The sequence below is a fragment of the Acanthaster planci genome, linkage group LG14, assembly GCF_054643075.1.
Source record: "Acanthaster planci isolate LZ-2023a linkage group LG14, COTS_SCS, whole genome shotgun sequence".
NCBI lineage: Eukaryota > Metazoa > Echinodermata > Asteroidea > Valvatida > Acanthasteridae > Acanthaster > Acanthaster planci.
The window spans coordinates 15,138,238-15,162,831 of NC_141790.1; the positions used below are offsets into that span (position 1 = coordinate 15,138,238).

Below are 24,594 nucleotides of genomic sequence, written 5' to 3' on the forward strand. Positions count from 1 at the left end.
TTAAGACTTCCGGGTTGATATGAAACTAGCGCGCGCGCGCGCCCGGCAGTGACGTCATACATCGCAGCGTACTTGTATTGTGTGCGGAATAAATAAACTGATTGATGATGATGGCGCACTGCTGAAACTGAGGACTGGAAAGGTGTGTTCTATCTCCTTGGCCTTTTACACCGTGATTTGTGCAAGGAATTTTCCAAAATGGTTTTCAGCGTGACTTGCTGATTTGGATGTTACGACTACACAGTTTTGGTGAGATAAAGTAAGTGGCTGTGGTGATACTTTCCTGTGTTTTTTACAGGCGAAGAAACTCACTGTCCCTAAAACACTCACAGCACGGAGTACTCTGCAACATTGATACGACTGCACTGTACTGTACTGCAGTGTGAGGAGTGACATTGAAATAACACCGTGAATAATAATGAAGACCATGAAGATGTACATAGAATTTCATCATGTTTAAGGCTTAGTGAGCAATGTCCGTGCCGAAAGAGCTAATTCTATCATTTCTACGGCAGTACTCTTTTTAACGACATGCCTGTCTTCAGCCTTGACTTCTTTCTGGTCTTCAACTGCCAAAACTTCAGTTTTGTTCAGTTTCACATTTCTAGCAATAAAAATGAAACTTGTAGGCTTGTAGTAAACAATTTAGTTAAACAAAATTGTAGAGGGGTCCCAAAAGTATGGATTGCCAATTTTGTGAAGTTTCATTGTGATTTGTAGGGAAAAACTTAGGCGTAAACAATGCAGTTAATGTGAGAATGTTGATTTATATCCAGCAGAATAGAATATATGAAAACGCAATGAATGAAATTGTGAAAATAGGCTATCACCATGTTTAAAGGGTTTCTTTTTACATATTTTTATTTCATGGTTGGCACTGTTTTGTGTACAACAGACATTCTGCTTTTCACTGATTTTGCTCTCTCTGATTCCCTCTGGGAATTTTTATGTGTGTTTTTGCCGTCTATCTTTTTCACCCAATGTGGTTCCTTTTCTCTCATTTTTAATTTCATTACACTTTCAAGATACATGAACTTGTTGCGTGCACGTGTTCTTTTTGTCATCAAGTATTTTTCTCTGACCAAAGTTTGGCATCAAGTATTTTTCCCTGACCAAAGTTTGTCATCAAGTATTTTTCTCTGACCAAAGTTTGGCATCAATTATTTTTCTCTGACCAAAGTTTGGCATCAAGTATTTTTCTCTGACCAAAGTTTGGCATCAAGTATTTTTCTCTGACCAAAGTTTGGCATCAAGTATTTTTCTCTGACCAAAGTTTGGCATCAAGTATTTTTCTCTGACCAAAGTTTGGCATCAAGTATTTTTCTCTGACCAAAGTTTGGCATCAAGTATTTTTCTCTGACCAAAGTTTGGCACGTCTGGCTTTGTCATGTTTGTGGACTGAGTTTGGCAAGGCCTGAGTGGGTCATGGACAGGGAATGGCAGGACCGCAGTATTTGGTCGTGGCTCGTGGACAGAGTTTTGGGGCCGTTGACAAAGTTGCCCTGTCGGGACGTAACAACACCACAGACACGTACACATGTAGGTATGTTGCACATTTGTGTGTGCACATGTCAACAAGTTTAATCTTAAAACCCCCTGGGGATGTTTGCTACGTGTAGACACCTTCTCCAATCTTTCAATATCGTGGAGCCGATTATCCGTGGAAAAAAAATTGCATTCTGCCTGAATCTTCCAAAATCCTCCAATATTTCCTGAATTAATATGCTCCATTGAAGAGTGCCCACTCCCTCTATCCTTCAAAATCCTACAGTACTTCCTGTCATGTTGATGCAGTGCGAATGGTATCTTTTGAGTAATATGGAGTATTCGCATAATGTAGGTATGAATTTATGCATGATGGTAGCATAAACAACACGAGGTCTAGCCCACAGCCTTGAGACAATGCATCCTTTACTATCAGTCATGCAATTTTGCCGTTCTTCGTCAATCCTCCAAAATCCTCCTAAACCGCCTGGAGGATGTTGGAGGATTGAGGAGGGTTAGGGTTAACGCCCTGTTGGTCGAAGAGATGTTCAACATGCCCAAGACATCTGCCCATGAACTTGGCCCCTCCACAGTCACATGTATAGCTTCTGTTTCACATCACTTGATAAATCCATAATTACTATTGTCAATGGAATTGGTTTTGACGGGTACATTGTTGATACTGTGAACCAAAATTTCTGAAGAGTCGTAGGATATTGTCCTGCTCCAAATTTTGAAAAAGAAGTTTGCTGAGCTGAAGGCCTCCCCCCCAACAAAGTCAGCTGATCAGCCATGCATAAATTTAGGCTCAGACAATACTTGAAATCATCCTCCCTGTTCGATTATTGCTGGAGGATATTGAAGGATTGAGGCAATGGTCACCCTTCAAAGGACCACATGCCAAAAAAATAATGGAAGATTTTGGAGGATTGCTATCGGTAGGCTCTGTGCAATTGTTCAGTGGAGGCAGTTAGAGATTTTGGCACACCGGCAAAAAAAATAATCAGGGAGTCAGTGATAAAATGCAGGAATACAAAGGGAGGGGGGGGCTTGGGGTATGGTCCTCCATGTTCCGTACTTAACCTGGATCTGCTTGTGAATCATTAGCTTTGTTCATGTTTTCAAGTCCCCATTTTGATAACTTCGCGATGTTCGATCGTTATCAAAGTTACAGCTAACAAAGACCCTGAAATGAGAATTCTGCCAGATTGATGACATCGTGATGATGTCATCTTGTGATTTTCGTAAATTGTTTTTTGTATATTTTTTTCCCTATTAAACAACTTGAAATCCGAAACAACTCCTCTAGCTGTTTTGAAACCTGAATTTACCCCTCAGTTTTGAAATACAGTGCAAAGAGCCTTTAGATCTAGGGCTGCAGTCTGTCCAGTGTTCAACTAGCTGTAAAGGTCGATTCAAATCAAGTGTTGTACAAACAACAAATAAAAACAAACACAAACAAACGAAACTCCTACAAACCTCAACAAGAAGTATGCCACATTACATTCCCTAGGCTGAACTGCCGATAGTTTGATTGTTAGCTTTCCTGGATGTTGCAGTAAATGAATTTCTCTCAATGTGATATATGCATGTATGCACTCGTGGTAAAGACCTTTAAAGGTTGGGGTAATAAATTGAAGCGACCAAAGTGATACTGATGAAAATTGAGGGTACAGTGTCATATTACTTTCCTTTAGGGCCAATGAAGCAAGGGCTTTTGTGTTCCCTATGATTCATCTGACATGCATTCCTCAGATGAGTTCATTCCCTATGCTTGCATTGTGCAGTAACGTTCAACCTCCCCCCCAAGGAATTATTCCCGTCGCGACACTGTGTATACTGAACATGTCCCGGAGCACATCACGGTCATCATCATAAAAGATGCAGCGAGGAAGTGTCATGATCGGCACAGATATTAAACACCAGACCGGGATTTAGACGGGAAATTGAATTAGGATCTCACTGTCTGTGAAGAAGAGGTGAAAATAAAAAGGCGGGACTCGACCCAGACATAGGTTTCTGATGCTTTGCTAGCTCAAGAGGCCTAAAAATTGATAGCATGGAAGTACCTGCTACTTGCGCGTGGACCCCAAGAACCCACTGCTGAAGTTTTAGGTGTACCAGCACATGTGCATAATTTCAAGTACAAAAGGGCACACATGTATGTGTACGTGTCGCTGCATAGAGGGTTTGAGTGCTCGCTTGATAACAACCACTCAGCTAAAAGAGTTGGTTTCACAAAAAAGGACTTCGGAGACACCATAAACAGACAATCATTGATTCAGACAATCATTGATTCAAAAAGGAAAAAAAAAAAACCGGGGAGAGAGAAGGACTGAATATTTCATGTTAAAGTGCATAAAGCCGTTTAAGACACGTAACCTTTGAATATGTCTGCTGTCCAATACAGCATGAACAAAGCTACATGAAGCTTATTTTCGGACAAAACAGTGATGCGAGGCAAGCCCAGTGTATGTACGTTAAACTGCACAGGCCAAAATCCTTCAAAATTGCTGAAAAGTAATTTTTTTGGTGCACACATGTTATTTGGGTCATTCTATAAATTAGGGGTCCAATTTTTTGTGTGTCCCTGTCGCAGCTGACACGATTTTGTAAATTCCAAACACATTTTGCAATTTCCAAGAGTGATGAATTAATGCAAATTATCTGCTATATGAATGGAAATAGTTTGAAATAACTTTCAGTGCTATTTCCATGTCAAATTACACTGGTCAGGTGTAACAAGGACATAAACAATCACTTTTGGACCCTGAATTGATCAAAATGACTTAGTGGTCAACTCCTTTCCAGGTCAGAGTTGTGGTGTAAAAATGATCAGACAGTTGCAACAGTTTTTTTCAGCAGATACCGTACTGTCCAGTGTTTGTCCTTCAGCAATCAGTAATATGCACTATTAAACCTTACTGTACCACCTAGCGTGGACTTGTGAACAAAAGATGTCCACATGATGCAGGAAGGGAAGATTTTCTGTGGACTTACTCACGTCCACAGAAGGTTTCTCCCTTCTCTGAAAGACAGGTTGGCATTTTGGGGCCTTTTGGGGCTAGGGTCATTGTCGTAAAAGGAAGAGGAACAGTCCAGGAAACCTTTTACAAAAATTCAGCTGAAACTCGCATTCCTAGTTCAAGAAAAATATGTGTATTTTCACTGAGTTTTCTCAACTGCACGAAAACAAAGGAATATCCACACTACATGTAGGTATGTAACGTAAGTATGGGTGTTGAAGCCGGTGTATTCTGCCTTGCATTTTATATGTCGTCAATGTCTGTGCGTGCATGTTACTTGTGAGCGTGAACACGCGTGGACATGTTTGATACTGCTTTATAGCTGGTCACGAATTAAGCACTGATTGTGTGACAGTTTGTCTCAATAGACCTTTAACATAATGACATCTGTGCTTTCCTGTGGAAGTGAGGTGGGACACTGAACGCTCTAACACTGCAACCCTATCACTTCACAAGTACTTGGTACAGGCACACAGCCCGCCGAGATATTCTCTATAACCTGCGGTTTGCACGAGGAAGTAAAAACTGAAATCAGAAAGACTCCAGTTTGTTTTTAGACACAGGTGCTGTACACTTATGATGTAACTGCCCACAGCTCTTCACTTTCAAAATTAGGCAAAGCGGCAAAATGTGTCACATGTACATGTAACAGCCCATGTGTAGTGTGCTGCTGTATAGTACAAAAAAAAAATACTTTGGTCAGGTTCACGCTCATGTTAAACATTTTACCTTGGAAATTGGAAGCTCTGTCGTGAATGTGCTCTTGTTATGTGGGCCATTCCGTGAGGTTGGGGCACAATTTCTGACAGTGTCAATTGTTACGTGGGTTCCATAAAAATGAACAGCTATTTCCCTGCATTTGGACTCCAATTCGACATGTATGCATTGTCTTTTCTTTTGCTGAAAACTAGTATCAAAAAAACAAGCAAGAAACAGAACAAACAAAACAGAAACAAGACAGGCCAAAAACTTAAAGAAATTCAAGATATCATTTCTGTCACAACAGGAAAGCTCGTAAAAAATTCACTGAAACTATACAAAGATGAAGAGGTAAAGTGCATACATTTCTGGACCATTTATTCATGTACCCAATGCAGCTTAACATGCGTGTGTATTTATAGATTTCAGTTCAGGTATGCGAGAGGCATCTTTGGAATGCCCAGTTTAATAGGGCATGTAAATGTAACCAATAATCTTGTAACGGTCTCCATTTTGGTTTGCCGAGTGATCCCCGTAAAATAAATGCCATGGCCTTTACACATGACCTTTACAAATGTATACAAGTCGCTTGTGTTACCATTGGATCACTTTATGAAATACTTGTGTCCTGGCCGTGTGGAGCTACCCCATACATGTACATGTATTTCAGCTGATTGTGAACACTATGATGTGTACATGTACCTGTACATGTGTACATGTACATTACCCCTAGTCATAATGCACTGTATACATATACGCACTGACACTTGTACATGTACATAAAGTACATGTACGTGATTATGCATATGGTGTATACATGTATGTGTGCACCACACATTGTGTAAAGCCCTGTGTTCTCTACAAATGAAGGTGCAGGGGTGCCAGAAGAGGTTACAGTTTACAGGCGTGTCATACATAGTGTGGACCTCTGCACAAAAGAAGTCCACATAATACAGGGTACGATGGCGTTGTGTGGACTTGCACATGTCCACACAAGGTTACCCTCGCTCTGGAAAAGGGGTTTAGAGGCGTTTTGGGGTAGGGGTCATCTGTGGTAAAAGGAAGAGGAATAGTCGAGGAAACCTTGTCCAAAAAACAGCCAAAAATCTTGTTCCTGGTTGAAGAAAAATGAGTATTTTCACTGAGTTTTCTTTACTGCACGAAAAGAAAGGAATGTCCACAGTAGGTATGTAACGTAAACATGTGTGTGTAATATGTATACGTGTGTGTAAATGGGGTTTTTTAAACCTTCTGGGGCACAAAAGAACCCTTGGTTTTAGCCTGGGTAGCATGTGGTTGATCCTGTGGGTAGAAAATGGTCATGGACCACATTGCAGCAGACGGTTAAAGACTGATGTGCTTTGAACATGGCTTTTCAGCCAGGATTTTGTCAGCATCTTATTTTGACAGTTCACATCAAATTGTTCCCAGTTTCGGAAATTGGAGACAGAAGATGTAGACAAAGGTCGTTTTGTTTTGCATCTTTGTGAGCAAACAAAATTCTGCTGGTCATGTTTTTGTACATTCAAGTTGAGCTCAGTGCTTGTTTCTTTTCTCGCAGTCAACTCGTGCAGGCTCCCGAGTAGTCGGCCATCAGCCCAGCAGGGAGCTAGCGAGTGACCAGGCAGTCGAGGCTCTTCCCTCCCACCCTTTCCCGTCTTCCCACCTGTCGCCGTCTTCCGCGCTCCCTCCGTTCCGCGGGAAAAGGGTTCAGAGGTCACCTCGGGTGAGTGACCACCGACCAGACATGCCGCTGTTTGGGAAGTCCACCAAGACGCCTCAGGAGCTGGCCAAGATTGCCGGCGATGCCCTGGCTGTCATCAACAAGACCCAAGAAGGGAAGAAAGCTGAAAAGGTTGGTAAACCCTCTCTCTCGCCCCCCCCCCCCCAAAAAAAAGCCATTCAGCAATCCCCACCCAATTGTCATAAAGTAAACCATAAACTAAATCTGTAAAAACGGATAGTTACCGCTTGTAGCTCTGTCATATAAAGTCATGTATTATGAAAGCTCTTACGCTGTTGGTAAACCCAGTTTCCGCTCGGGAATAAACACGTCAAGCACACCAGCATCTGGTTTCCCTCAGTCCATCATAACTTGTCTGTCACATACCTATTTCAGCTCTTTATTGTTTGTCATTTGCGAGTAGATACTTGTGCTCCGAATTTCTCACCGGAGCTGAACATTTCACTGGAAGACGTAAAATGGACCATTGGGGGATGACACGTGTGTTTGTATCATGTGACGTTTTGTTCTCGGTCTAGGCACAGGAAGATATCTCCAAGAGTCTGACAGGAATGAAGAACATCCTGTACGGAGTCGGGGACCAAGAGCCCCAAGGAGAGTTGGTCAGCCAGCTGGCGCAGTCCATCTTTAATCAGGAAATACTGCTGCATCTCGTCAGTAACCTCCGACACCTGGACTTTGAGGTAAACGGGGGAGGAAGGAGGGGGGGAGGGGGAAGATACAGAAGATGGGGGTGCTTGGCAGAGACTGTGGGAAGAATTCAAAGATTTCTCCCTGGATCTGCAGAGCTGTCAGTCCACTCCTCCGGGGGAATTAACTGATTACTTCGAGAGGGTTTTAGGTCAGGGGCTATTACACTAGCAATGCGGTCAGCTCCACACTTCGTAGTACTCTGCAACACAACCTCTATGCCTGGGCTTGATTTCGTTATACCAACGTTCATTTTTATCAGTGCTCTTGGGCACTTAATGGACAAGAGCTGTGTTCTTGGTTGACTTGTTTCGGTTAACATTTGGCCTGTGATGCTAGACAAGATTTTCCAAGTGCCGGTGAGACCTGCTGGAAGAGTTTGCTATTTGAAATCTCAAGAAGGACATAGACGAAAGCGTGCCAGGGGAATGCAGCTAGTTAAGACACAGTGTTTCTTTCTAAAAAAGTTTTAGTTGTTCTCTGTCCCTACGATCTCTAGACTAGGAAGGACGCAGCTCAAATCTACAACAACGTGCTGCGGCGACAGATCGGGGAACGCTCGCCGACAGTGGATCACATCGCTTCCAAGCCGGACATACTCCTCAAACTCTGCCAAGGGTGAGAGAGAGAAGCAAATGTGCTACTTAGCAAGTTTGCGGGCTGAGCAGAAATCAGCTTGGGCACCAGTCGCAAGGAATGTACAATGCAAGACATTTTGGCGGGTAACCCGCTCCTGCTAAGCAAAGACTTCCTTTGCTTAGCAGATTTCTGTGCCGGGAACCCTGTATGAAAATTGACCCCAGACGTTGTGTAGAATATTGTATCTGCATGCAGGAAAGGAAAGAATATGGGACAATTCTGGACGGGTCTCTGCAGAAATGTCGAGGAGTTGTGTCGACAATAGTAGTGGCAAAGAAGTTTAGGGTTTTTTTATGGAGAGATAGGGCATAATTCGAGATAATGATTTTTTCATATTCAAAAGGTACGAGAACCAGCAGATCGCCTTGAACTGCGGAATCATGCTCCGAGACAGCATCCGATATCAGGAGCTGGCCAAGATCATCCTTTACAACGACACTTTCTTCTCATTCTTCAACTACGTGGAGACGTCGACGTTTGACATTGCCTCCGACGCCTTTTCTACATTCAAAGTGAGGACGGGTTTGAGGACCCATTGAGTGCCTTAAAGATTTCACACAATGCGTCTACCTTTCCAAAATCAAATCATTGCAACTGTCCATTGATATTCTTGGTTGTCTGCACTAGCAATGTAGGGAAGTCGTTTTTTTGAAAAACCAACGTAAACTAAGAGTAGTCTCCATTTATAAAGTAATCACCATTCATGGAATAGTCTCCATTCATGCAATAGTCACCATTCATGCGATAGTCTCCATTCATGTAATCTTCAAGTGACCCTTAAACTTCGTTTTGAAGGAGTTTTTTAAAAAAGCAATCTTTTCTGGCAAGTTTCCTAGCAATTTTCAAGTGCAAGAATGATTTGACTTTGTGATTTTTATTACTTCTTCAAAAAAAAGAATATCACTCTGTTTGTTGCAACAGGACTTGCTAACCAGACACAAGATTCTGTGTGCACAGTTTTTGGAGGAGAAATACGATAGAGTGTTCTCAGAATACCAAAAGTTGCTGAATTCAGAAAACTACGTCACAAAAAGGCAGTCGCTGAAGGTAAGGGTTCTAAATGATGTTTGATGTGGTCAGATGAATATGATTGACTTTTTTTCTCTGGAGGAACTTTCATTGGCTAATAAGCTAAACACAGAGGAGTTTTGATCAAAACAGTAAAGTGAGATAAGTGCTAACCTCAATTTGCCAACCATGGTAGGCATTCATTCCTTGCCTGGAATGCCCACCCTGGCACGTGTGAATGCACGGGGATACCACCTACCGTTGCTTTTCAGCTGAATGTGTACAAACCTGAAGGGTCCTCAGTGAGAGAAATGTATACACCGGCAGGAGTGGCTCAAGGGTACAGTGTCCTCACTAAGCGAAATGTGGACACCGGCAGGAGGGGATAAAACCTGCAGATTTCTTGGTAACAGATATGTGGACACTGGCAGCACTGGCTCATACCTGCCTAGTCCTCGTATACAGAAACGGGGACACCAGCAATGGTGGCTCTGTTTACAGTCTTTGCATGTATGACACCGATGTCATTCTCTTGACCAACTGTAGCCGTTCACAGTAAAGCCTTTTGTACTCAACATTACACAGATCCTGCCTTACCTGGGCCATTACGATGTGGCCGGTCTTCCTCTTCCTGACTGGTACATCGGGCCCAAGTGAAGCAGCCCTTCTTTGGAGACTGGCTGTGCATGCAATCAGAATACGATAGTCGCTCCCATTTTGAAGGAAGTAATGCATTCTTCATCAAATTCCTTTACTTCCCCTTCTCTCAATCCTGACAGCTCCTTGGAGAGCTCCTTCTGGACAGACACAACTTTACCATCATGACCAAGTACATCAGCAACTCCGACAACCTGAAACTCATGATGAACATGCTGCGAGACAGAAGCAGAAATATACAGTTTGAGGCCTTTCACGTTTTCAAGGTAAGGGTAAGGGAGTCCTCGGTAACTTTATGGCAATTCCACTTCCCCGAAGATCATGCCGCAGTCAGGGTTTCATGGTGTGATTCTATAAAAAGAAACATTTCTTTTACTTGCCGACTTTTCAAAACGTACGTTAGACTGACACTGTAGTGTTTTGCACCACTTGAGACAAAATACTTTCGTGAGAATTCTGGAAGGTAGTTCAGATCTTTACTCTGTAGAAAAAAAGGTTGAGGTCAAGGTTCAGTTTCGCAAACCTCAAAACCCCTTCATTTGTAGTTACTTATCTTTCAGTTTTGCAAACTCACAAACCAGATAAGATAGTGGAGAGTAAGTTTGCTTACATGTACAGAGAGTTTGCATTGCTGCCATCTTGCAGGCAAGTGCTTTTGTTCCACAGTGTATGCACAAAGGAGGCTTCCCTGTGGAACAAAGGAACTGCTCTGCAAGATGGCTACCGTGCAAAGCCTTAATACTTGACTGTTCTGATTTTCAGTGGTTTTTCAGGGAAAACGGGATTAATAAGGGATCCTACTCTGAGTTGCGAACTGGCCTCATCTGTGTTTCTTTTCCCCGGTGGATTTGTCACAGGTTTTTGTAGCCAACCCCAACAAGACACCCCCCATCCTAAACATCCTCAACAAGAACAAGGCCAAGCTGGTGGAATTCCTGACCTCATTCCACACCGACCGGACGGAGGACGAACAGTTCAACGACGAGAAGGCGTACCTCATCAAGCAGATCAAGGAGCTGCAGCCCAGCGAGCCCTCGTAATAGGGCTTGTGGGGGCCAGAGAGGGGAGGTTGATGCGCACGTGGCAGAGATCGGGGGCTGATGTGGTACCCGAGGTTCATGGCCCATGTTCATGCTCAACGGAGCTGGGCGTAACGAGCGTAGAAATTTATGGGCCCTTCTTGCACTGAGCTGGTTTTATGGGGTCACTCAGTCAGTTGATCATTGTTTTCAGTTGGTTACAGTTTTCCCACAGTTGACTTGCTAAATCTTGGTACATTGAGAAGGCTTCTCAATCTGATGCACTGTTATAGCACAGATGTTACTGATGCACTGTTGGCACGTATGCATAAAGCAGAAAAACAACTCCAAAACAGACGAGTACTAGAATCATTATCGTAGATCTCTGCTACGTTGTAAGATCACACAGTTCAGACAGTACATAGCCATAGTGTAACGTTGACCCCTTAGATTACTAGTGTAATCGCAGTTGTAGTATGCTTCCTGGACATCCAAGATGTAGATTTTTATGTCTTCAATGACGAGCACCTATCCGACTGTGCTGTTTCTGAAGCTTGTAAATAGGCCAGAGTCTGTGGTTTGCTGTAAGTGACGTCCGTGACCTTGCACAAAAGCATGTGTGAGACTTCTCTGTCTCTTTTGGTTGCACAGGTTGGCTTCAGTGACAGTGTGCCGTTGTATCCGGTTGCCTTTTGCAGCAGAGCGAAATTTAGATATCTAATCTTGGCTCTTGCCAGAACTGTGGCTCCGTCTTCTGTTCCATAGTCCTCACACCTGATAAAAAGCAGTGGCTATGGCTTGAAATTTTAAAGCGGTGTTCTGTGGGAAGGCTTCAGCCATTGGCTCGTGATGTTGTAGCTGGTACTTGAGGCCGAGGCCAAACAGGCAGAAATGCTGAATGTAGCGTGACTGACCTTTTCCGCTCACCTTTATTCACTGAACACTTTGTGAACACTTTGGCGACACCGTGTGAGCACTATTCCAACACCGTGCTTACACCAGGTGAACACTGTGCCAACGCCGTCTTGGTGGGCACCAAGTGGGCACTCTGCAGCCCCTGTGGACAAACACTTCATTGACCCTGCGGCAGTGGAAGAGGGGGAAAAGATCATCATGCTGACATTTTCCGCATAAAAGTCAACCACTAGCAGTCCCACGATTCTCACTAGAATACATGGAGGCTAAACTTCCCCGTTGAGCCGAAAAAAAGATCTCCTGAATTTTGTGTAGATATTTAGGGTGGCTTTTAACGATTCACATCTCATCATTTTTTTGCCAATCACTCCAATTCACGCGTAGAAAAAAAATATTCAATGCTCGCTGAATCAAATATCTTATTTTAAAGCCACCTTCACAGGGTTTCCTAAAATATTAAAGGAAAACCACAGTAAAAAGTCAAAGAGAAAATTGCAGTATTGAAATAATTGGAAAAATTCATACTATATATTATGTTTTAAGTTGTGAAATAAATAGTCGATAAAATTTTTTTTATAACTAAGGCAAATGGCCTGGATCACCAATTTCATTAAAGTTTTTTTTTTCAATTCCTTTTCCATACCGCACTGTCCATCAGTTATGTTTTATCTGTCAGGTTGTATTTGTTGGTTTGATGCAGATATGTGACCTGTCACCACAAAATGAGCTGAAAGTTGGAATTTTAAAAAAAACTGAGATATTGGTATTTTTGAATTCAGCAGAAAGAGAGCTTTCCAGTGGCATGTACATGGAACACTCAGGGTAGAAGTAAAAGGTGACAATGTGGCATTATTCTGGCAGCTTTGCGTCTTTGTTCCTGACATTGTTTCAACATTTCACACCAGGCACGAATAATACTCAAAATCGTCAAAATTGCTGACAAAATGACATTTTAAACTATGTGATTCTGTGAAATATTTGGAATTAAATGAGAGACGGTTTACTCTTTCCAAATATTACAAGACCCAAAAACTGACCTCCACTTCAATATGACTTTGAACCATTGAAATGGGAAAGATCGAGATGCGACTTTACTCTCATTATGTCGTGACAGGTCACCTTTGACCTTTGACTGTGACTTGCAGCAAGGGAATACCTGATTCATTTTGCACAGAGTTTTTTGACAGTTAAAAACTTAGGAGATTCACAGTGCACGAAATCTGTTGAAGTCTGGTCTTGATGGTGACATGTACGGCACGTCAGATGTGGACTAAGGTCAAAGTTCACTTGAGGCCGGCAGTCATTGCCATTTGTACCGACAGAGGTGGATTTCCCCTGGGAGAGTCCCGATACTCTTCTTCTTCCCACAAGCAAATTTCAAATTTCACGATGTTCATGTTAATAATGAAATTCCTCGTTTTCCGTTGAAAGATAATACAATTCATCACCTCAATATTTAGATGTGTCAGAATTGCAAAAGCTCTGACGGTTGCTTGGTTTGAAGTGAAAGAAAATGATTGATTTTAAGAATCTCTTTACAATGCAATATATTGTACATTTAATGCTCAGAAAAAAGAAACACAACTTGTTTGGAACCAAGAAATTCAGTTACTTCTAAAGGGAAAGAGAGAGTAGATTGACCAGTCTTCATGAATTATTTACTTACGAGGCTTTATGGGTTACATAAGAGTACCCAGAGATCATCATATTCAGAAGAAAATTTCTGATTACTTGGTGTGTTGTGTGTAAACCAACAGACATGCAGAGTCCTGTGAAATAGTCATGGGTGTAGTTTGTATGCTCTTTACTATGTAAGGCCGAAAAAAAATATCAGAAGTTGTTTTTTCAGTTACGTCCTCAACATCTTCACTTTTGTGCATCGCGTCCCGCTGACGTAACGCCTAGCAAGGTGCCATGTACCGAGTGGTCTGCTCAAACCGAGCACGATCACTGGACAACTACATAGCCACTCACAGGTACTTGCGCCAAACGGGCTATGCCAAGATGAACTCCCCGGCTGCAGCCACGTCTGTGAACCTCACGATCAAAATGGGTGAAAACAGGGGCAGAGGTTGCCCTGTTCCTTGTGTGCCAAAAGTACCTCTCTCACTGAGAAAATTTACTTTAGAATTGGGTGAAATTGGAAATGTTGCATGATTGGAAATGGAACTCCAGATAAAATCTGTCAAACTTTGAAGTTCCAAAGCTCCTTTCTGTGTGGTTTTGTCAAGAACTGGTGAAGTAACTTGGTTCATGTGCAGCAAAAATGCTTTGAAACACTTAACTGTTTCAGAACTCTACAATTCTGAAAAATGAAGGGAGATTTAGCCCAAGGCAAACGAGATGATTGGGCCGTGGAGTGAAAAGCAAACATCAGAAATTTCTTTGGGGTTTAAAGAGTTTGACTATTTGTAATTCTGAATGAATTTGGCTGGAGGTCTCTCATTAACGCCCGCTTTTTAGCTGCATGCTGCCTTTTTGTTTGTGGATGGAAAGTAAGAGAAAAAAAAAATTGCGTATGCCTTGGGTGTGATTCGAACCCATTCCACTTTGCTTTGGAGTGCAGGCATCTCTACCATTCAACCACTTACGGTTTCCAAATTGACTGTAGTTCGAATGCCCCTTTAGTAAAGGCAGACCCTTGTCACACTAGCGTGATTTATTCCGTTTGTTTTATACAGTACGGGCGTTTCACAATAGTGGGCCTCCAAGAGTTTGCAATGCCTTGGCCAATCACGATGTGCAAAATCTGTCGGCCCAGTGTGCACGCGTTTGGAAAAGGGTCGACAGATTTTGTCTGAACTCTTGGAGGCGCTCTATTGTGAATTGCCAGTCTTAATTTTAGTCTTTCTAAATGTGTACATAACTCCAGAAAAGATGTCACTGTTCCCATATTATGTATATTTTATTTTGTTTGACCGTTGTATTTACTTATTTAACAGGTTTCTTAATACCAAGAAATGTGTAGTTATCAAATTTGTTTCCGTTTTTAAATCATAAAGGAATACACTATGAAGTTACCCATTCAGAACAATCTCAAGTTTTCAGTGGTCATACTTTTCATTTTGTGTTGGCCTACGAGCAAAATTTATTTTGCAAATTGTCAAAAATGAAAGCTTCTGTGTTATACTTGCACAAATACTTCAGAGCACCTGGTACTCCTAAGCCACCAGCTACTTTCAGAGTACCAGTTAAACCACCAGCTAAAGCAGCCTCTTCAACAGTTTACAACCACCAGCAACTTTTGAACCACTATTCAAACCGCTGGCTACCTTTAGATAATCAGCTACTTTTAAACCACCTGCTTGTTTTAAACCACAAGCTACTTCTTGAGCCAACAGCTATTTTGAAACCACCAGCTACAATTAAACTGCCGGATACCTTTAGATTATAAGTTTCTTTTAAACCACAAGCTACTTCTTGAGCCAACAGCTATTTTGAAACCACCAGCTACAATTAAACTGCCGGATACCTTTAGATTATTCTTTTAAACCACCTGCTTGTTTTAAACCACAAGCTACTTTTTGAATCAAGAGCTATGTATTTCTACACCACCAGGTGCATTTGAACGGCTGGCTGCCTTCAGGTAACCAGTTTCACGTGCTTTTAAACCGTCAGCTGCTTTTAAAACCACTGGGTACTTTTAAACCAGCAACAATATTTGAACCGAACCACCAACTATTTTTCAGACAAAAGAGCTTTGTGCAACAAAAATACCTGTCAGCAAACAACAGAGGGCGACAAATCGTTACAGCTGACATCTAGCAGGTACATGTACGTACATGTACATATGACATGATGTCAACAGTAAATTCAACGGTTATTCCTAAGTGATGATACCAAACTTAGTTTCTTGAACAGTTTGTTTTGGGACAATTCAAGCGAATTCAAATTACTACTTTATGCATTTATTCGACAAATATATATGTATTTTGCTCTCAATTTGAGTAGGTTATGGCCGGTACTTCATGCGTGCATACCATACGCTAGCTAGTGTGTTTTGCGAAGATAAAACATTGGAACTCCGCTATTACGGTCTAGCGCCCCCTATTGCTCGTCCATCAGTATAAAGGTCAAAGGACCGGACCGTCGACCAAGAAATCGACGCCAGCGTGTCGACACTCACCGAGTACTGGCACTTTGGTACGGCACGTTTTGAATTAGTTGAAACGGAAAGAGTTCCATGTACGGACGCCAGTAATTGTTCCCTACAGTGACCTATCAGCCACCAGAAAGCAAAAACATGTCCAGAAAAGTTCAACTTAGAAGGGAAAATACCAAGCCGTTCACTTAGTTAGAAAACACTGCATAAAACGATTTTTCTGACCAGTCTCATAGGTTTGTACACAGGGTGTCGACTTCGAGTGGTGTCTATGTATGGAACTCTTTCTCCAACGATGCTAACCGTTAGCGTTACGTTAGCCGGCTAGGGAGATCCGTCATCTGCCATGTCATGCATGTCTTGAGCTCATAGAGTGGGTCTAGCTTGCCACACAACCTCCATACACCTGGGGTTGTGTGTGCCTCACCGTTTCTGGAAGTACCTCAGATCAAGGGTGCATATGTTAAAGTTTGAAAAGCATCCATGTGTGGGCCCTATTTTGACTCGCATTTTCTTCATTGTCTCCTGCCAGTAAGCCTTAGGGCCCATTGCTTTCACACTACCATGGACGATTTTCACAATGGTAGAACTAGGAAGGCATTGTGGGAGCAAATATTGCCCCTTTTTCTCCCTAAGTTCCTTTCTACCACTGTGCAAAATCACTTGTGGTGTTGGCGATAATGCTCGCAAACTTGAGAACAGTTGCCGATTGGCTTTTCCCTGGTAAAATAAAAGAGTACAATGTTGCACATTCTGTAGACCTACATCATCATCATGCGTAACCCCAGAACCCCAGGGTTATAAATGCTTTGTGGTGGAAGAGGGATTTTTGGAGTACAAAAAAGCTTCAAAACATCTTTCGTTTCAAGTGCACAAGGTGGATATAAATTTGAATCAATTAGTGAACAAGTCTGTTGGCGGTCATGTACTTAACGAAGCACTGTTTATCAGTGAGAGTTTGTGTGACTGTATATTTCAAATGCATCAATGGCGCAAAGACTTTTTAACCCCATTTATTAATTTGCCAATGTAAATATCCAATTCAGGTATATTTATACCCTCTGGGGCAAACAGGATTTTTGGCTTTACACTGGGCACCAGTTGTTGCGTTGGGCGTAAAAAAGCCATGGACCACATTGCGACAGGCACCAATTGTTCAGTTTGCTCGACACAGGGTTTTAAGCCAGGAATTTTTTCTAGTATCCAATATTGACTGCAGATGCTACAGATTTTTATGTTTTGTGTACTTTTTGTGAACAAAGCTCATGCCTCTGGGATTGCAAAAATTCTGCCATTCAGATTTTTTTGCACTTTGCAATTTTAGGTCAGGAAATGCTCGTTTCTTTTTTACGCAGTCAAGTCAACCTATGAAAATCCCCGTGTGATCGGCCGTCGGCCCAGTTGGAAGCTAGCGTTCAACCAGCCGGTCGAAGCTCTCCCTCCGACCCACTCTTGTCCTCCTGCACCATCCGTGTCTTCTCCAGTCCTTCATCCCCCGGGAAAGGTTGCATCGGAGGTTGCCTCACGGTGAGTGACCACTGACCAGATATGCCGCTGTTTGGGAAGTCCACCAAGACGCCTGAGGAACTGGCCAAGATTGCCAGCGATGCCCTGGCTGTCATCAACAAGACCCAGGAAGGGAAGAAGGCCGAAAAGGTAGGTAACCCCCCAACCACACTGCCCGTGCACCATCCACCCCCATTAGTAGAATTTTTAAAGACCTGTTCAGAAGCGAGTGTTTTCCACCCGCTGCTTTGTCGCAAAATATTTGATATTTATGAAGCTTGTTACAATAGCTGTGACGCTAGTTTCTGCTTTGAATAGACAAGCAAGTACACTGTCACCAGATTTCAATAAACTCCGTAACTAGTCTGTGTTCTGGACACTAGTCTTCTTTCAAGAAATGTTGGTTACAGCTTAAGCTAACTACTGAAAAACATTACATGTTTTGAAAAATATGCGTTTTTGCAAATCAAGGTCAAAGGTCATGTATTTGCATAATTTTCCTGTAATACTTGGGATAGTTTTGATTTATTTTAGAAATGAAGGCCATTTCAAAATTGCATCTCTATGGATGCTTTACTTCAGGAGACATGGCTCTCCAAACAAAGCCGGCCTACCTGATTAGTCAATAGTTCGTTGACCTGTATCTCAAAAACTGATTGACCGATTGACGTTAAATTTTAGTTTTGAGGGTTTCTCAAGGAATCCAATCAGCACACTGAATTTCGTTTCAATCTTTGACGGTCAGGTCAAAAGGCATGTCTTGTTGGATGTAATTGAGTTCTTATGTTGGGCATGATCGGTCAGTCAGTACGGTCATGCAATAGCACTGGGCTTCTCTGAAATCTCTGATTTTACGGCACTTCCTCTTAAACCAATCCTCCACAAGCACAGATTGTGAAGAGAAGGCCATTGACTGATGGCAGAGCCACCAACAAGTCGTTCAGGCTGGTCAACCGATTGCTTAAAGATCGACTGATGGGGCCCAGCGCTTGTGCCCTAGCATTCTTATTTGAATTGTACATTTCAGTGGAAGTCATAGATTTGGGGGCAAAACTAGATTTTTTTTTTGTTCTCGGTCTAGGCGCAGGAAGATCTTGCCAAGAGTCTGACAGGAATGAAGAACATACTGTACGGAGTTGGGGACCAAGAGCCCCAAGCAGATTTGGTCAGCCAGCTGGCGCAGTCCATCTTTAATTGGTACCTCATTGAGGACCTCGTCCGCAACCTCCAGCATCTAGATTTTGAGGTACGGAGGGAGAGGGGAAAAAGCTGGAGGATTTCTACGAGGATCAGTCTCCCCCTCATTGTCATTAGATCTACTTCAGAAGTTTTCTCAGTCTGCTCCACGGCAAAATTGATTGAATATTCCAAGAGTTGTTGGCCTTGAGCTCTTGCGTGGCAGTGAAGTCGGCCCCACCCCCCCACGGCACCCCCTGGCACTATGCCTTGATTTTAGCATACTTGGTCACTTAGCAGATTTGAGCCGTGTTCTCACCCGAGTTCCGTCGGGGGGAACTACGAGAGTGTAACATTTGGTTAAATGAGCAGGGCAGATTCACATTCTGCCTTTGGTCTAAAGAAAAAGTCCCAACTGGAAAATGGACGTGAAGATTGGTGCTATAGGGAGGCTGGATAAATTTCCGTGGGGAAACAGAGAAGAAAGCCCAGTGGGAACCCGGCTCAGCAAAATACTAAACTTGTTGGACGATCCTCTTGTCAGTATATGTTGTTCTCTGTCCCCCTTCCATCTCCAGACCAGGAAGGAGGTGGCTCAAATCTACAGCAACGTGCTTCGGCGCCAGATAGGGAGCCGCTCACCAGCAGTGGATTACATCGTCTCCAAAAAGGACATACTCTTCGTTCTTTGCAAAGGGTGAGAGAGAGAGAGAGAGAGAGGGGGGGGCAGAAACGAGGGGAGTGCCCTTCAGTCACCGAGTCCTGCTTTGGTAGGCCCGCCTAATGGTATATGCTGCTCAGCAGCTTTGAGTGCTGAGCAGATATTGGCCGGGTACCAGTCGCGAGGGAATGTACATGTACATTGCACGGCAGTTTCTGCTGGTAACCCATGCTGGCTTTAGCTTTCCATGCGCAGTACCTCTATGAAATGGGCTCCAGGTAATGGAGGGAATAATGTGGTTTTTTTTTTAGCTTGGTGGGAGAAAGGAAACGTTAACACGTGCTCAAATGCCAGAAAAAACTTTCGGAGGGAAAGATAGAATAATGTTCACCTCTGGAGTAAGAGAGTGAAACCTGCATCTAGGGTCGAATTTTCTGACAAAATGTCAACAGTTGTCTGCAGCTGGTTGATTTTCCCTGGTAACTTGTGCATACAACATAGCCTGGGTACCAAGCAAAATTGACCAACGATAACGAACTTGCCCGTGCATGTGCTGTACATCTAACAGTATCTAAGTTTGTACTTTTTGGGAGTTTTGACACGACATTGAGAGTATGACTGTGGTTGTCTTTTTCTCTCTGTCTCCATTTTTGGGGAGAAAAGGTACGAGCATCAGCAGATCGCCTTGAACTGTGGCATCATGCTCCGAGAGAGCATCCGATATCAGGATCTGGCCAAGATCATCCTCAAAGACGAAAGGTTCTTCGCATTCTTCAGTTATGTGGAGACGATGACGTTTGACATTGCCTCTGACGCCTTCTCCACATTCAAAGTAAAGAAGGGTTTAAAGCTAACCGAGTGCCTTACGTGTTTTGCACAAAACGTCTCACGGTTAGACTCCTCGGTTGTCTGTACTAATTTTCTAAATGTCAGTCGTTTATAAGAATCTACCTAGCATAAGACAATCTCCATCTATGCAAGTTTTGGAAGAGCTTTTGAAGAACTCAGTCTTGAAAAGGAATTTGAAAGGAGGGAATAACCCAATATCGCAAGCTGCTCAGAGCAGGTTCGGTTGTGAGAATGACCTGTCTTTATTTTGTTCCCACTTTCTGTTAATGCTGTTAACAGTGTTGTTGATCATTTGTTACAACAGGAGCTGTTAACCAGACACAAGTTGCTGTCTGCAGAGTTTTTGGAAAAGGAATACGACAGAGTGTTCTTGGAGTACCAAAAGTTGCTGAATTCGGAAAACTACGTCACAAAGAGGCAGTCCTTGAAGGTAGACGTAGAGAATAATGTAATGCAGACATATTTTTTTGTGACTACTTGAAGGATCTTTAAATGGCTAATGGAAGACAAAAAAGGAAGATTTATCGTAGAGCGTAAACAGGTAAGAATTATGCTGATGTAGGTACAAGGGAGCACCTGCTGCTTATTTTCAGCTGAATAGGCACAACTGTACATGTCACGCGGATCAGTGCACAGCCCATGCCTGCTAGTGTGCCTTTAATCTCATGGAGCACCTGCTGTGAATTTTCATGTGGATGGGCACAAAACTGCATCTTGCTTTAAATAGCTCCCCTTTCGTCTTCTCTCAATCCTGACAGCTCCTTGGAGAGCTCCTTCTGGACAGACACAACTTTACCATCATGACCAAGTACATCAGCAACCCCGAAAACCTGAAACTCATGATGAACATGCTGCGAGACAGAAGCAGAAATATACAGTTTGAGGCCTTTCACGTTTTCAAGGTCAGTATGCGAGCAGGTCTGAATCCCGAAAGTGCTTTGGCTAGTCAAATTGTGTAGTTAAGAACGCTTTTTCAATAGATCCCAAATAGAAATCCAGTATGAGAAAAGTTGGGAAAATTAGCGGTTGAGATTTGTTTCTTGCCGCCCCGCAGCTGTGAGCCTTTATTTGCAGTTATCTTTGGTTTTGCCGAGCTACACAAATCAGCCAGTACTGGAAAGTATGGTGGCTTTTACTCCGATCAACTGATTCGAGTTCCAGTGATCTTTTGGGGAAGAGAGTATCTAAAAAAGGGATCATTCTCCGAGCTACGACGTGGCATCGTCCTTATCTTTGACAGCCCTGCCTTTCTAAACTCATTCATTCTTTTCTCCCTTCCCCCCCCCCCACCTTCTTCATCTTTGGATTTTGCAGGTTTTTGTAGCCAACCCCAACAAGACGCTCCCCATCCTCAACATACTCAGAAAGAACAGGGACAGGCTGGTGGAGTTCCTGACCGCATTCCACACCGACCGGACGGAGGACGAACAGTTCAACGACGAGAAGGAGTACCTCATCAAGCAGATCAAGGAGCTGCCGCCCAGCGAGCCCTCGTAAGAGGCCTCGCTGGGAAGGAGGGGGGGGGGGAGGTAGGGGGCTAGAGGCGTGGCTTAGATGGGACGGGAGGGGGTTTCATAGTGTTCTCGTGGCAGAGATCAGGGATGAGGTGCAAACGGAAGTTGATTAGCTTTGCTCACTGGAGCTGTATGTAAAAAGCGGGCCGATACCAATTTCTTGCAGTGGAATCTGCCCAAGTTGAAACGCATTCAACTTTTGTGTTTTCGCAGGTGCTATATTTGACTGGACGTCACAAGTTCACGTCCGTGTCCACTGCTGCACTGAGTGTGAACTAGCTCTACCTTGCACTGGGCTGATATTAACCTTTTACCCAATAATTCAATCTTTTCAGTCATTCCATAGGTCTATTGTTGAGCTGATTTATACATTTTTTTTTTCACGCTTGGCTCGTTTGATCTTGGTACACTGAGCAGGCATCGCAGTTTGATGCTCTGTTGCATGGCACCTCCTGTCCAGGATTTTCTTGCCAAATTACTTGAAAGCTTTTAGGGTTATTGTCTATATTATCTGTTAGCCTGTGTTGGCATGGATGCAAATCAACTGCAAACTGGATGAATGCTGGGTCTGTACTCATCACAGATCTCTGCCACAGCATAATATCACACTTTCAGTCGTAGGTTTTTGAGGTTAACCACTTGGCGCCGGTTGACCCCATATGGCCCACATTCTTCTGATCCACACAGCTGGGCACCCTCATGTGGGGACCGGACTGACTGCTATGAGTCACCATAGGCTGTAATCCTCCAATTGTGAGGCCAGCCTGGCCGACGAACGCTTCGCCCAGCCGGCCCATTGTTTGTTGTTCCTGGCAGGGCTGAGGGCGAATAAAGAAGCCATTATGTAACACCATAATAAACATAACAATGGCGTTTTTTGAAAGCGCCCGGCCACGTTTCATTGCCTTCTGACTCCCATTACATGACATGCATTTCTTGGGTGTTTTTTTCCTATAAAAGTATGGTGAATACGAATATCAAAATCATTAAAAAGTGCGTTTAATTCAAGGGAATTATTTACCCGGCGTGAAGTGGTTAATCGTCAATAACTAGTGTGCAGTCATAGTCGTTTTCTTGCAAGGTGTCAGATTTATGTCGGGAAGAGGAGTACAGTTCCTTGTGTGCTGTTTACTGAAGCTTGTAAATAGGTAGGAGCCTGTACATGGTTTTGTAAAAGTTTCGTCCAAGGCCTTTCACAAAGGCGTGTTGCACAGTGCATCTTGTTTTGCCAGCGGAACAGCTAGCGACAAGCCGTATCCCAAGCGGTCTGTTGAAAGTCTCTCACAGCACCCCGTGCCAAACAAACTGGGCCACGTCTGTGAACTTCAAAAGGCATAATGAGCCCAACCTCTCTCACCAAGAAAAATTTGAAAGAATTATCCATAAAGATTGCAAGAAAAACTGTAAAGTCAGGGGAAAAATGGAATGTTTGCATGATTGGAAATGGCAACCAAGATGAAGGAAAAAAAGCGGTAATACTTCTAAGTTCAGAATCTTGTCTCTGTGTTTTTTTAATAAACCCTATTATTTAAATAACTTTAACAACTACCATGCCAATTGTGAAACGCTTTTAAACTATTCCCACCAAGGCCAGTACACCTGCTAAGAAAAAGAGATAGCCCAAATCTAATTAGATGTTTTTGTCCCGGGTAATAGGAAATAAACATTTGAAATTTGTCCCGGTTGTAAGGAATTTTACTATTTGTACATCTGAATTTGCTCATACGCTGGCTATAAGTTCAACATTGCTTTTTGTTATTACATTTTTATATTCCTATTGTGAAACTTGGGAGCTGAATGTCTTCTCCCAAATGCAAAGAGAAATTGAAGTGGCATTTTAAACATCCTTGTCTTTAGATTATTCATGTATGTAATTGATAATTTTCTTAATTCACTGATTTGAGTTGAAACATTAATTTTCTGTTAACCCTACAAGAGGCTGCCTTTACTTACAGCGCATGGTCAGTTGCATTTGTTTCTCTGGGCGTCAATCAGCCAAGTGGGGGGAAAAAAAATGCAGGTCTTAGTTGTGATTCAAACCTGCTCCAAACAGCTTTGGAGTGCAGGCCACGCTACCATTCAGCCACTTGGGGTCATCCAAGCTGACTGGCTCATTCGAATCTCTCTTTGGTAAAGACACCCTTGTCTAACACGATAACTTTATTTGTTCCGATTGTCATATACAGTTAATTAATTTAGGTCTTTCTAATTTTGTATATAACTTCTGATATAATGTTACTCTTCCCTTATAAATTATGCATATTTTATTTTTGTTTGGAATGTTCATTTACTTAGGGATTTGTTTATCAGGTTTATTAACAAAAGCCTAGTTACCAGGTTTGTTCTCTTTTTTAAATGATGAATGAATAAACGATGAAGTTAACCATACTTAAAGAATTCAGGTTGTAGTGATCAGTTTCCTTTGGGTACATGTGTGGCACAAAGTCTACAGCACAGAGTCTGACGTGGGTATCCCGAAATTCTTGAATGTTGGGGGGCTCCGTGAAAACACACGTAACCCTTGTTAATGGTTTGAAAAGTATTTTTTTTTTATTTCGTGTCATTAGATTCTCTTGGGTTTGAAGTCATACCTTAAACGGGACTTCCTTTCCCAGCCTAAGAATTAAAAGATGACTTGAAACATAAAGCCTCAAACGAAACTCTTCAGAAAGCTAATTCATGCTCATGACTGAAAGGATATTTGCATTCAGCGGCGAGAGCCCCATCTTATTTCCCTTCCCAACTCTCCCCCCCCCCGGTATAAAAATGCTCCTCACGTGAAAATGTCAGAAGGTATAAACGTTGGAGAGGATGCACTTAGGAAAAATTGATACAATTCATACCCTTTACGAAATTGGTAGGGTTGTCTAAGTTGCAAAAGCACAGCTTTTGGTAAGTACAGAG

At 42.7% G+C, this 24,594-nt stretch overlaps 2 protein-coding genes across 5 annotated transcripts; both read left to right on the forward strand.

Moving 5' to 3' along the window:
- The first annotated feature begins 89 nt into the window (after nt 1–89).
- LOC110977890 (calcium-binding protein 39-like) lies at nt 90–14,916 on the forward strand. Its single transcript, XM_022232420.2, has 8 exons — nt 90–259; nt 6,772–7,065; nt 7,473–7,637; nt 8,144–8,262; nt 8,627–8,795; nt 9,205–9,330; nt 10,071–10,214; nt 10,806–14,916. Exons 2-8 carry the CDS (start codon nt 6,958–6,960, stop codon nt 10,986–10,988), a joined length of 1,014 nt encoding a protein of 337 aa, XP_022088112.2. The 5' UTR covers nt 90–259; nt 6,772–6,957; the 3' UTR covers nt 10,989–14,916.
- A 956-nt stretch (nt 14,917–15,872) lies between these two features.
- LOC110977886 (calcium-binding protein 39-like) lies at nt 15,873–24,087 on the forward strand. Of its 4 annotated transcripts, none has more exons than XM_022232406.2 (8): nt 15,873–16,025; nt 17,340–17,640; nt 18,572–18,736; nt 19,245–19,363; nt 19,991–20,159; nt 20,481–20,606; nt 20,935–21,078; nt 21,491–24,087. In XM_022232406.2, exons 2-8 carry the CDS (start codon nt 17,533–17,535, stop codon nt 21,671–21,673), a joined length of 1,014 nt encoding a protein of 337 aa, XP_022088098.2. In that variant the 5' UTR covers nt 15,873–16,025; nt 17,340–17,532; the 3' UTR covers nt 21,674–24,087. The 4 variants fall into 4 exon arrangements, with proteins under 4 accessions (XP_022088098.2, XP_022088101.2, XP_022088100.2 ...); XM_022232409.2 differs by having other exon boundaries at nt 15,939–16,025; nt 17,469–17,640; XM_022232408.2 differs by lacking the exon at nt 15,873–16,025 and adding an exon at nt 16,035–16,220.
- The last annotated feature ends 507 nt before the right edge of the window (nt 24,088–24,594 follow it).

Coding starts and splice junctions, on each gene's coding strand:
- LOC110977890 (XM_022232420.2), top strand. CDS start 6,958: ATGCCGCTGTTTGGGAAGTCCACCAAGACGCCTCAGGAGCTGGCCAAG. Junction 7,066..7,472: donor AAGGGAAGAAAGCTGAAAAG/GTTGGTAAACCC, acceptor TTCTCGGTCTAG/GCACAGGAAGATATCTCCAA. Junction 8,263..8,626: donor CTCCTCAAACTCTGCCAAGG/GTGAGAGAGAGA, acceptor CATATTCAAAAG/GTACGAGAACCAGCAGATCG.
- LOC110977886 (XM_022232406.2), top strand. CDS start 17,533: ATGCCGCTGTTTGGGAAGTCCACCAAGACGCCTGAGGAACTGGCCAAG. Junction 19,364..19,990: donor CTCTTCGTTCTTTGCAAAGG/GTGAGAGAGAGA, acceptor TGGGGAGAAAAG/GTACGAGCATCAGCAGATCG. Junction 21,079..21,490: donor AGGCCTTTCACGTTTTCAAG/GTCAGTATGCGA, acceptor TGGATTTTGCAG/GTTTTTGTAGCCAACCCCAA.